Source organism: Tiliqua scincoides, chromosome 8 (assembly GCF_035046505.1).
Source record: "Tiliqua scincoides isolate rTilSci1 chromosome 8, rTilSci1.hap2, whole genome shotgun sequence".
In the NCBI taxonomy this organism is placed as follows: Eukaryota; Metazoa; Chordata; class Lepidosauria; order Squamata; family Scincidae; genus Tiliqua; species Tiliqua scincoides.
In genome coordinates this window covers 2,004,889-2,018,330 of record NC_089828.1, presented here as the reverse complement: position 1 = coordinate 2,018,330, position 13,442 = coordinate 2,004,889, and the positions used below count along the sequence as shown (strand labels likewise).

The 13,442-nt window shown below is 46.7% G+C and overlaps 1 protein-coding gene across 3 annotated transcripts in view; it reads right to left on the bottom strand.

The window, feature by feature from the left end:
* The window catches only part of NTRK3 (neurotrophic receptor tyrosine kinase 3), a 449,707-nt gene that overhangs the window by 65,367 nt on the left and 370,898 nt on the right, over positions 1 to 13,442 (bottom strand). For all 3 annotated transcript variants that reach the window (XM_066634740.1, XM_066634739.1, XM_066634741.1), the window contains one exon: positions 3,141 to 3,271. In XM_066634740.1, the coding sequence (XP_066490837.1) occupies positions 3,141 to 3,271 (131 nt within the window). The remainder of the gene's footprint in view (positions 1 to 3,140; positions 3,272 to 13,442) is intronic.

The window sequence follows — 13,442 nt, the reverse complement described above, 5'->3', positions numbered from 1 at the left end:
AGTCTCTCCTCATAATTTTCAAAATCCAGTTTTGATCTCTAAGGATTATAATAGTTTCCTGAGAAATTGAGAGTCAGATATAGAATATGGCTTCTCAACCACATCCTGGTTTCCTGTGCCTGGCTAATTCTGTTTGTTGCATGCATGGAATTATTACTAGAGATGGTTCTTAAGAAGACAACAAAAAAGCTGAAAGTATATCACACCTGCTTCTTGTTTCCCCATGAAGGCTATTGTTTGAACTGCAGCTGCAATGAATCTGCTTCCAAGAATTTTTTCCCATTAATTTTTATGTCAAATATTCTTAGAAAATTGGGACATCAGCTTATTCACCAGCTATTCCATATTCGTGTTTGATACCAATTTTTTATTATTATTTGTCAGTTGATATCTGACAGTGTTTGACAGAGGGTATGCAATGAGATTGCATAGCTGAATGTATTTGATAACTGGCATCCTACAGTATTTAATATTTGGATATGACTGACATGCAAAGGTATTTATATTTTACTGCATTTCAGAGCTAATACACAACAAAATTTAGTATTTTACAATAGGTGATGCAATCTGAGATAAAAGATATAATATTTGACAGTTGGCAATTTGGGATTTTGTATTTGATACTTACCAAAATTGAAGCAGTCAAGGGATACAACAGTGTAAAAGGATGCAAATTTTGAAGTTGACATGCTAGTTTCAAACTGAAATGCCTAAGCAGAAATTTTTTCATCCAAATCCTAGTGGTGGAATTTGAAACGCTGGAGACATTTCAGATATGTGTGAATATTCATTTCGGATAGTCAGGTGTCTGCAAGAACTGGTTCCAAAATCCTGCCTTCTGATAGGACTGGGGCTTCAGGACAACAGGACCCAAGCACTTCAGATCAAGACATTTTGGTGGTTACCCCTTTGCTTTCCAGCTCTCCAATTAAGGAAGCCTACCCAGTTGTCTTTATCTCCCAGCTTTTTGAACACTGGTACAAACTTTCATTTTTCCTAAAAGCTTCATGTTAGCCAATTGCTCGCACAACTAGCTTGACCCATTCCCTTCCTGGTTTATTGGCAATTTAACCAAACGTTTTAATTTGTTTCAATGGTTTAATTGCATTTTGTTATGGTATGCAAGATGTCAAAGGGTTCTCTTTCAATTCACAAACTAGGTAGGTTTTTTTTATATATTCACAAACGGGGTTTTTTAAATATTATATATATTCACAATCTGGGTAAGTTTACATATATATATAAACTTTATAATATTCTTTATTATAAAGATGAGTGAGAGGGAGAGGATTATTCCTTACCCCACCCCATAAAAAGATTGATATGTGAATACAGCCTGAATGGAGCACCAGGAAGCATTTAAGAATTTACAGAGATCCGTTTTGAACTGAATCCATCTTCTTTGACGGGTCTTCAGAAGTTTGGCTCTACTAAGTTAAGACTCTGAAAGAATATCAACTCACGTCAAGCCACATTTCTTAGCTGAAGGACGATGCACAGTGCTGAGGAACTAGAGTTGATAGCCAAGAAACTTTTCAAAAATAGGACAGATTTTTTTCTTTGAGTCAATAATCCCTTTCCTATCCCTCTACCCCACACCCATCCAAAGCACCACATAATTTCATTTTAATTCCCTTCCCTCAGGGCATAGCCTGACCAGAGATATTTAGATGGATGATAGTACACCCTGCAGATGGCAAAGCATCCATCCTCATCGTGGGTCCTCGATTACTTTTAGCCATTTAATATCTTCATGATGTTGATGTTATGCCTTCACGAGGGAGGGAGGAATGCAGCTCTCCTCCCTCCCTGCTCCTCTGTGCTACGACTCCCCAACATCCACACAGGGCTGCCCTAAACTTAAACTAGTTTTTTCCTATTTTTTTTCTCTTCTTGGTGCACAGTCGACTGCATTTCCTGGTTCTGCTGATTTTCAAAACTTGTTGCAAACATGTCACATTTTTTAGTGAGGTTCTGCTCCCTAACTGATGACGGTTCGGGAAATCAAGTCAGGACTATGAAACTGTGTGGGTTCAATACAAAACAGACCTTGGGAGGACTTCTGTGGGGAAGGTTAAAATATGAGTCAGGGGAAAATTTAAGCTCTTGGGGCCTATTCCCTCACTGACCAAAAGGAAGCCTCCTCCTACTCCTTTACAATTTTTGCTTACCTGGCAGTGGAGGAAACAGAAAAGATCCCTCCCCCCCCCCGCCTTCTCTGATGCCAGATGCAAGGAATGCAGGGAGGGGTAGCTTTTCTTCCAGCACTACCAAGACATGTCAGATATTCTGGAAGACACCCTTATGAGGAAAATGTTGGCAGCATTCTTAATTACCAGTAGTTACTAGACCTTTGACCTGAACCTGGAAATTGACTAAAAGCCTATACAGATTATACAAAGAGCTGAACCCAGGAAGCTGCCTTTGACTGAATCAGTTTATGAGTTCATCTAGCCAAAGGTGTCTCTTGGGTGTGGTGAGACAGGGTGGGTGCCACTGGGGGGGGAGGGGCACCGTGTGTGGACTGACAAGGCAGCCAGCAGTAAAAGCTGTGCCCACCATCCATGGCGCTCCAGGCGGCTCCTGGCCTTTCCACAGGGAGGGGGTGCTGGTGGCATCATGTTCCTTTTCCTGTGGAGGTTACCCATTAGGCTCTCCTTGCAAGCGGCGCAAGGCAGTTAATTTTGGGTTCTCCCCAGAGGAGAAGGTGCTCGCTGCGGTGGCTTCAGCACCCGATTCCTTCTATGGAGGCTCCCTTGTGGAGCGCTTCCTCCTCCAGGGAGAACCCAAAAGTGACATCACGTTGGGGCAGTGCATCTAGCACAGTATCCTCTACACTAACTGCTGGCATTACCCCCCCCCCCCACACACACACACACATTTAGACAGCAGTCTTTTCCTGTCTGAACTGGAGATGCCAGGGACTGAAACTGGAACCTCCTGCATGCAAAGTATGTGTTCTACCACTGAGTTACAGCCCCGTCCTAGTAAGAACCTTGTGGTCTATCCCTGCCAGCAGTCAGGTCATGTCTATGGTGCATCTTCCAAATGGTCTTCAAAGGCAGACCTTGCCTCCCCTGTCAGCCTTTTCTTGTGCTTGGAACATTCTGCAGTTCGGCAAGGGTGTCCTTGAGATTTACCTTAACGGCCACGAGCATCTTGTCCTTGGTGGGGCTGAGGTTGTAGCATTCAGCCAGGAACACCTTCCCAAAAGCACCTTCGCCCAGCTCCCTCTTCAGAATGATGTCTCTCCTCTTAATGTGCTGTACATCTGCAGGTGGCAAGGCGCAGGAGGGAGGGGAAGGGCGAATTAATGTTAGTGCAACAAATGTCCAACCAGTTTTACTTCTACCACATAACAGGCTCTCATCAATTTTCATTTTTTGCGTTTTTCCCCTTTCATTGTCTTTGCAATGCATCTACTGTGTATCCATCACCCTTGAAAAGGAGGCAGAATTTTGCTAACTACCTGTCAAGTGTTTCTCAATATAAGGGACATCCCACCTTGTTAGGATGTCTTGTCTACCTCCATGAGCTATGCGTCTTTAAAAAGCCTCATTTCTTCATTGAAGGCTTCTGGGCTACTGAATTTAATTCCATTTGATGGATGGTTCTAGATTTTCAAAGTTACTGTCCCATTTAATTTTTTTTTTGGCCTGGGGATGGAGAATTGTGCTTGAGACACATGGAAATCCCCGGGATCAACAGTGCCACTGAAGCTTGGGATCACTTATTTTTTAATATGAATTTGTCAAGTTCATAATGCTTGCCTCCTTTATCAAGTGAGTTACATTACCCCCCCCCCACCCCACCCCAAATTTTTTCTTTGGTATAGATTACAATTTGAGCCAGTGTATATGATCAACAGCCTACCAGATTCAAGAAGCCCTGGGACATATAGCTTCCAAGATGCCTTATGTCAGTGGTGTCCAAACTGTGGGGGTCACAACCCACCAGGGGAACTAGAAGCAGGGCATTCCCCCTTAAGGGGAGTGCCCTGCAGATGGCAGTGATTCGATCCCCAGGATTGTGCTGCTGACAAGGACAAAGGCGTTATTTTTTGAACTTACCTCTGCCAGTGCAGGCTCCCTTGGGGTTGTGGGGAGCCCTTGGGGATGCGTCCCCAAGCCTCGAACAGTGTAAAAAAAGAGATTGGAAGCCACTTCTAATTTCAAGATCGAAAACCAGAAGTGACTTTCAATAGCTTTTTCTACACTTTCAGACACTTGAGGAGCCCTGCAGAGGTGTCTGTGGGTCCCTGTACCCCCCAGGAGGCCTGTCCTGGCATACTTAAGTACAAAAAAGTCCCTTTGTCCCTGGCAGTGGTGTGTTCCTGGAGAGCACATTGCTGCCATGCCGCTTCATCGCAAATACTTAGGTGGTTTCCAACTCCCTTGTAGAAGTTTGGGAACTACCCTGACTCAGTATCTTGACTCGGGAATCTTGAGAAAGCTACATTTCCCAAGGGTCATAAGAACATAAGAGCAGCCCCACTGGATCAGGCCATAGGCCCACCTAGTCCAGCTTCCTGTATCTCACAGCGGCCCACCAAATGCCCCAGGGAGCACACCAGATAACAAGAGAGCTGCAAAGCTTCCTGGAAACTGTAGTTAAGAACATAAGAACAGCCCCACTGGATCAGGCCATAGGCCCATCTAGTCCAGCTTCCTGTATCTCACAGCGGCCCACCAAATGCCCCAGGGAGCACAGCAGATAACAAGAAGACCTGCAAGGCCTCCTGGGAATTGTAATTTAAGAACATAAGAACAGCCCCACTGGATCAGGCCATAGGCCCATCTAGTCCAGCTTCCTGTATCTCACAGCGGCCCACCAAATGCCCCAGGGAGCACACCAGATAACAAGAGACCTGCAAGGCCTCCTGGGAATTGTAGTTAAGAACCTAAGAACAGCCCCACTGGATCAGGCCATAGGCCCATCTAGTCCAGCTTCCTGTATCTCACAGCGGCCCACCAAATGCCCCAGGGAGCACACCAGATAACAAGAGACCTGCAAGGCTTCCTGGGAATTGTAATTTAAGAACATAAGAACAGCCCCACTGGATCAGGCCATAGGCCCATCTAGTCCAGCTTCCTGTATCTCACAGAGGCCCACCAAATGCCCCAGGGAGCACACCAGATCACAAGAAGACCTGCAAGGCCTCCTGGGAATTGTAATTTAAGAACATAAGAACAGCCCCACTGGATCAGGCCAGAGGCCCATCTAGTCCAGCTTCCTGGATCTCACAGCGGCCCACCAAATGCCCCAGGGAGCACACCAGGTAACAAGAGACCTCATTCTAGTACCCTCCCTTGCATCTGGCATTCTGACATAGCCCATTTCAGGAGGTTGCACATGCACATTATGGCTTGTAACCCATAATGGATTTTTCCTCCAGAAACTTGTCCAATCCCCTTTTAAAGGCGTCCAGGCCAGACGCCATCACCACATCCTGTGGCAAGGAGTTCCACAGACCAACCACACGCTGAGTATAGAAATACTCCCAGTGCTATTGCAGATGCTAGGGAGTGAGGGAAGTATTAAAGCTTCTCAGAGAGGCTTTCATTGAGAGTGAAGTTCTGCCACCACCAGTGAGTGGAACTGGAATATCACGGCCAGGTACACAAGGGGCTGGGTGTGTGTTCAGCCTCTTGCTATATTCTTGATGATGTCATTGGAAATGCAACCAGGTTCACTTTTTGGAACTGAGCTTGGAAACGCAGGCTTCCAATTTGTTCTTAGCAGCTTGGTTTGCCAAATGCAACCAGAGCCAAGGGAAGTCCTGCCTGCGACACATTCTGACTAACAACATGTGGCATAGGATTTAGAGTTGCGCTGCACATGTGGTGTGAAATCACTTGGAAGAAAACATTTTGGGGTTTGCCTATGAATGGGCACCACTGGGGTCAAATGAGAAGTTGAGCACAAAGTGGGTCAAATGAGAAGTGGCCTGGAAATGACATGAAGGGTGTGGGATGGTTCACTCCTGATGCACTAAGGGACTGGAGGACAACACTCACTACTTAGGGAGGATATTCCTGGCACTGTTTTTATCATTGCCACCGTCACACATCATTGTCTGGTCATGCAAAGCATCATTTGCTTTTGAGCTTTTCCAGAAAGAACCAGTACATCAGTACAAACACCGTCAGCCAACATTCTTGTTAATCAAAATTAAGACTCAGATGACATGACCACCTCATTTCATCGCCCCATTTTCAGGCAAGGACATAGGTGGGGACATTTCAGAGCTTTTGTGGCAAGAAATCCAGCTAAATGTAAGGGCAGAGCCAAGAGACACTCCACGCAGCACATTCCGGTGGCCACCATTTTTAACCCAGAAGTCCCTTTTCCACCATCAAGTTCCCTTACCTTACCATCATCAAAGTCCCCCTTACCATCATAGATCATGTGATTTTTTTTAACCCAGAAGTCCCCTTACCATCATTATCAAGTCCCTGTACCTTACCATCATCAGAAGTCCCCTTCACCATCATAGATCATGTGATTTTTAACCCAGAAGTCCCCTTACCATAACGTTGTGGGGATTTTTGTCATGAAACTGTGGTGGCCTCAATTCACCCTCCTCCCCACCCCAGCCTTGTGCCTCCCACCACCCCTGGTGACTTACTGGCACCAGGTGACTTACTGCCTCCCCTGGTGACTTACTGGCACCAGGGCTTCTTCTCTGTTTGCTGGTGTGTTGATCTGGCCACTCACTGCTTGCAGTGGTGGCCAGGCCACATTAAGAACATAAGAACAGCCCCGCTGGATCAGGCCCATCTAGTCCAGCTTCCTGGATCTCACAGCGGCCCACCAAATGCCCCAGGGAGCACGCTAGACAGCAAGAGACCTGTATCCTGGTGCCCTCCCTTGCATCTGGCATTCTGACATAGCCCATTTCTAAAATAAGGAGGGTGCACATGCACAGTTTCCTCTCCTGTTGTGAGCGACGAGTCTATGACGCGCTGCAGTACAGAAGTGTACTCAGGACGCAAGCTCTGTAGACCTTCTGTACTGTACTGTTGTGAGCGAAGAGTCTATGACGCGCTGCAGTACAGAAGTGTACTCAGGACGCAAGCTCTGTAGACCTTCTGTACTGTACTGTATTGACCTTCTGTAGACCACTTCTGTACTGCAGCGAGTCATGGACTCTTCGCTCACAACAGGAGAGGAAACTGAACGCTTTCCACATGCGCTGCCTCCAGCGCATTCTCGGCATCACCTGGCAGGACAAAGTTCCAAACAACACAGTCCTGGAACGTGCTGGAATCCCTAGCATGTATGCACTACTGAAACAGAGACGCCTACGTTGGCTCGGTCATGTCGTGAGAATGGATGATGGCCGGATCCCAAAGGATCTCCTCTATGGAGAACTTGTGCAAGGAAAGCGCCCTACAGGTAGACCACAGCTGCAATACATCTGCAAGAGGGATCTGAAGGCCTTAGGGATGGACCTCAACAAGTGGGAAACCCTGGCCTCTGAGTGGCCCGCTTGGAGGCAGGCAGTGCAGCATGGCCTTTCCCAGTTTGAAGAGACATTTGGCCAACAGTCTGAGGCAAAGAGGCAAAGAAGGAAGGCCCATAGCCAGGGAGACAGACCAGGGAGAGACTGCACTTGCTCCCGGTGTGGAAGGGATTGTCACTCCCAAATCGGCCTTTTCAGCTACACTAGACGCTGTTCCAGAACCACCATTCAGAGTGCGATACCATAGTCTTTCGAGACTGAAGGTTGCCAACTAACTAATGGCACATGCACATCATGGCTTGTAACCCGTAATGGATTTTTCCTCCAGAAATTTGTCCAATCCCCTTTTAAATACCTACGCCCGATGCCATCACCACATCCTGTGGCAAGGAGTTCCACAGACCAACTACACACTGACCAAGTACACACTGAATGGCATGCCACTATTTGTGACAGGCACAAGGATCTTACACTGCCAGAATGCAAGTTTTTCTCCAGCCCCTCCAAAAAATTTGTCCTAACCTTTGCACCAGCATCACCACCAAAGATTTTTTACACTAAAGAATTTAATCTTGGTTTGTAAGAGCGACACCAGGACATCTTAATTGAGGAGAGAGTAAGAGGTTGGGAAAAAAAGAAAACATCTTCATGGCTCTCAAAACAATTACAACTGCTAATTTGAAGATTACGGACCTGGCATAAAAGCTACTAAATTTAGATGTCTTTGCTTGCTTGCTAAGAGTCATGTTGCAAGTCTACATAATGAATGTTGCTTCTCCAGAGACATCTCACTGACCTTTTCAGTAATTGCAAAATGGGCAAAACCCTTATTGTAGATATTAACATCCTGAGGCACCTCACTGCAAAGTGCAAGTGGTTCACCCCCTACCCTTCAGAGACATTCCAGGCAGGGGGAGCAAAACGAAGGCCAGAGAAGACCCAGAGAATGCACCTTTGCACCGCTTCTAGCTACGCCACATTGGGTGGGGGGGTCTGGTTGCTCCAGAATTCACTCAATGTGTTGCTTTTTGCAAAATGATTTTTAAAAATCATACTCTCACTCCTAACAAATGTCCTCAGGTGTTTCCATATATCATGACCCTTTGTTCTCACACTGCATTATGGGTTTTGTAGGGTTGTATTAAGTGAGATCTCAAAGCTCCACTTTTATTATGGGCTGTAACAAATGCACATGCCTGAATGTCAAGGGCAGCTGAATTCTGGTAAACCCTCTAACCACAGAGTAGTTAATATCAATCTCTACCTTGCTACCGCTCTTGTGAAATCAAGAAAACATTTAGTTCTCGATGTGCAGGAGCTTGCTGTTGCTGTCTGACATGGGAAACATTCAATTATTTGATAACCAATATGTAATCTGAAGTGGCACTGCTCAGGGACAGTTTTATCATTTAATCCATTCTGTGGATAAGTTCTAAGAAAACAGATCATGTGATAAAAGTGCACCTGGACAGTGCCACTCGAGACTTCATATTAGTTATCGCAGAACAGAATGCTTTCCATGCCAGCCACAAGACCTCCCTGTACCCAGAAAACTAAAGGTTTGGGAGAGGGCTATCTCCTAGCTGTCTCCCTGACATGCTAGTTTTATATGTGCAGGGATATTGAGGAGGGGGGGGTAAGCATTTAATCATGTGGCCCATCCATCTGCAAGCTGACCTGGTATAGTCAAGACCCTAGACCAGTGATTTTCAACCTTTTACATCTCATGGCATACGGACAAGGCACCACAATGGTCAAGGCACACCACCAGGTTTTTGACAAGTGACAAGGCACACCGTGCTGCCAGTGGGGGCTCACATCTCCCATTAGCCCTATTAACAAATGACCTTCCCCCAAATTCCTGTGGCACATCTGTGGACTACGCGCGGCACACCAGTGTGCCATGGCACAGTGGCTGAAAATGGCTGCCCTAGACCAGTGGTTCCCAAACTTTACAGGAAGGTGAGGAACACTGCAAGTATTGGTGGGTAGGTGCGGGGATGATGCTAATGGCACCTCAGCAAAGGAACTTTGGGAACACTGTATTTGTGAGTAGGGGGGATGGTGGCGATGGCACCTCAGCGCTCATGCTGCCGCCACAGAAAGGGTTTTCTAACAGTACCTGAGGGTAGTACTGGCCTTTCAGAGGGTGTGGGACCCCTGTAGCCCCTGCTGTGGGCCTCCCCGCTGCTCAAAATGGCACCCTGCTGTGATTGCGACCCCCTTCTGGTTTCACGACACAAACCCCAAGTGGGTTGTCATCGCAGCAGGCAGCCATTTTGAACAGCAGAAAGGCCCATAGAGGGAGGTGCTGGGCCCCCACACCTTCCAGATGGCTGATGCTGCCCCCGGGTACTTTAAAAAACAAAGCAAAAAGAAAACCTTTTCATGACAGCGGCACAATCACTGAGGTGTGTCACTACTCTAGCCACTCAGCCACCCTGTGGTTACACTTTCCCTGGGAGGTTGCTACCCCCAGGCTGGGAACCACTGCCCTAGACTGTCTTTGGCCCCGATCCTATTAGGGCTTTGTGCTGCCGGAACTAGTGTTACAGCAGTGCAAGACCCTTTACTGAGATAACAACAACAACAACAACAACAACAACAACAACAGGTATTTATATACCACCTTTCTTGGTCTTTATTCAAGACTTTATTCAAGGCGGTTTACATAGGCAGGCTTTATTAAATCCCTATTAAATAGGGATTTTTACAATTTGAAAGAAGGTTCTTTCTTTCAAGAACCACAACATTCAGATGTTTCTTTCTGATCTGGCTTCACATTCTGGCCTCCATCCTCCCACGCTCAGAGCAGATGGAATAGCTCGGCTTCAGCTTGTCAGCTGCTCCAAGGTCGCACGGTGCCGGTGGCCTCGAACTGGCGACCTTGTGGATGTTATCTGCAGGCAGACGGAGGCTCTACCCTCTAGAACAGACCTCCTGCCCTGGGTCTAAGATGTCAAAGCTGGGTCACCATCAGGGCTGCATTAACCCATGGCCGGTCCCCTAGGCTTTCAGGTATTTTGGGCTCTCTCTGACACTTCAGTCTTCACTACCACCCCTAGTCCCTGTGGGGCTTCAGCCTAGTAAACTTTATGAATAATACAGCCCTGGTCAAATCGCACACTTCCAGGGCACTGTCGCCACATGGCGTGTGGAGCAGCAGCTCCGAAAGACTCCCTGGTTAGTTGGTGGCAGAGGTGTGTTGTGGGCAGGGAGAGGGTGGCAGGGGGAGTCTTGGGGCAGAGAGACACAGCTGGATCTCAACAGAACCTATTCTCTTTTCCAGGCCACCTCCACTCTTTCTCAGACTTAAAGCCCAATCCTATGCATTTCTACTCAGAAGTAAATCCCATTAGAGTCAATGGGGCTTACTCTCAGGAAAGTGTGGATAGGATTGCAGCCTTACACTAGCAAAATCTGGTCCATAGGTGATCAGGCAGTCTACTGGGGGGGGGGGAGTTTAAGTAAAAATAATCACATATTTTTAAATGGGAGCATTCATTTTGAAACCTCACAGGTGTACATTCAATCAAAGGCCCGTGAACAGGAAGAACCCTTTATCATTTTCGAAGCACCATGATCCCAGGGAGCGGCGACTGACACACCGCTGAGCCTAATACCGGCCTGTGGCTTCCAGTATTTGAAATGTGAAATCACAACTCCAACCTTCTGGGGTTCCACAGCAGGACAGTTATAACCCATCAGGCTGAGAAAACCTGGGTCTAGCATATGCACTCTCGAAGCAGAGATGTAAAGAAATCAATTCTGCTGCATAGAGACACAAGGTTGTTGAGAACAGAAAAGGCCAGAAGTCCTGGCTTATGAAACCGAAGTGGCTTCCAAACAGTCACCTGGAAAAAGCTCAAAACAGGCAATGAAGAATCTCAGTTCCTGATGTTCCAGGAGGCCAGATAGATCTATTCCAAATCCCGTGTCAAGTTGTGTCTGGGATTCAGGTTATTGCTAGATTTTACCTGTGCATTTCCACTCCCTTCATAGCTCCCTGGTCAGGTCTAATCTCCTGCTTCCTTGGCCTTATCCCCAATTTGTGTGGTCTCCGCTTGACTCTCGATTCATCATCTGGTGGTTTCTTTTTCCGACATGAATGCTTCAGTCATCTAGATCTTCTGCCAACAACCCCACTTGCATCTGACTAGGGATGCACAGGAACTGGCAAGCACGATGAACAAAGGCATACAAAGAAATCTCTTCTGGGTGTAGTGTATGAGAATAGGGCTGCAGTCCTAACCACACTTTCCTGAGAGTAAGCCCCGCTGAACAAAGTAGGACTTACTTCTGAGTAGACCTGGTTAGGATTGTGCCCAAAGATAATATTTAGGGGGCAAGACTCTCCAAACTTTATAGAAGCAGATGGAATCTTATTGGCCTTCTTTTATGACAGCTGAGCAGGTAGTTGCACTCAATAATCTCTCTAAGGGGTCAGCACGGGCAGGTGGACTCCTTTGGCTGCCATGTGCAGACCTTGCAGCATTTACAGGTGTCATGTGTCGTTGCCGGACTTCTGGGAATGCCAAGCTCTGAGCTGCATGGAGCTTCGATTCCTAGGACTTGGGCTGTGCAGTTTCAGGGTACACCAGTTGGGATACCATTTTATGGCCACCAGTGGTGCTGAAATACAATGGAGAGCAAAAACTACAGGCGTGCCCTGATATCCGCCGAGTTCTGTTCTGGACCTTCTTGCGCATATGCCAAGGATTTGTAGCGTTGTTTAAAATGAGGTCTCAAAGCTCCACTTTTATTATGAGCTATAACAAGCGCACAAGCCTGAATTTCATGGGCAACTGAGTTCTGGTAAACCCTCTAACCGTGGAGCAGTTAATATCACCAAGGATTCACGGACACCCTAGATCCACTGATAGTGGGATGCCTTTTTAAAAGCTAGAGAAGGGGAAGGTTAAACATAGCTTACTTACCATAGCGCAGTGCCACTGCTGTGTTTTCAGGGCTGCAGACAGCCTTCTGAGCTCCCTGCAGTCACATCACTCCAAGGTTGCTCCTTTGCCCCAGATGCATCATGATGCATTCTCTTTCTGATTACGATGCATTTTGGGGTGTCATTGGGGGAAAGGTGGAGCCTAGGAGGAACATGGTGCAGCCCTGAAAGCGTACTGCTACACTAAGGTAAAGGAGGTGATTTTTAACCTTCCCCTTCTCCAGTTTTTAAAAAGGCATCCCCGGTATGCTCCGGGTCTGCGAATAATTGAAACAGTGGATACCAGATCAGCAGATACCAGGGCCCGTCTGTAGCAGGTTTCCTTCTCTGGCAAAGAATTACAGAAGCACATTGAATAAAACCCCAGAGACATAATGCCAGAATCTCCAGGACAAAACCCTGGCCCCTTACACCTCCATCAGAACCGTGGTTGGTGTTATCAAATGCCTGGACATTCTTCACCTGTTTAACCCAAATATTTGCCTCCACATTTGATTCAAATTTGATGTGAGCCAAAATTGACAGGCAACCAGGAAGCTCTCTTGAGAAATTTTGCTGAACACTCTTTTTCGCATCGCTCCACAATGCTCAGCAAGAAAGGATTCCATATTCACCTAGGTTATCACTTTAGTTTCATTTTATGTTCACTTTAGGTTTTCACTCAATCTAGTGACAACCTTCATACAAATCTCCTGCTTGTTTCAAGGCTCAAATAAAATACACATAGATGGGGACCAGGAACAGGTCTGGTTCTTCCTGCTAGGCATGGATATTTAAGGCCAAAAAAAAAAAGAGGCAGAAATTATGTATGATACTCTGCAGCTCAGAAAGCGGTCAAGCTGCTCTATGGGAGCTTCAACCAACCTGTTCTTTGCTTCCTCTCTGGTTCTTTTCCCTTGTATCCCCTGAGTAATAAGGCTGCCACCCAAGAGATTCTCTTGCAAGGGCACTTGGGAGGTTCATCTGCATAAAGCTATTTACAGCCTCCTGGCAGAAACACAACAGTGCCTGATAAACAGC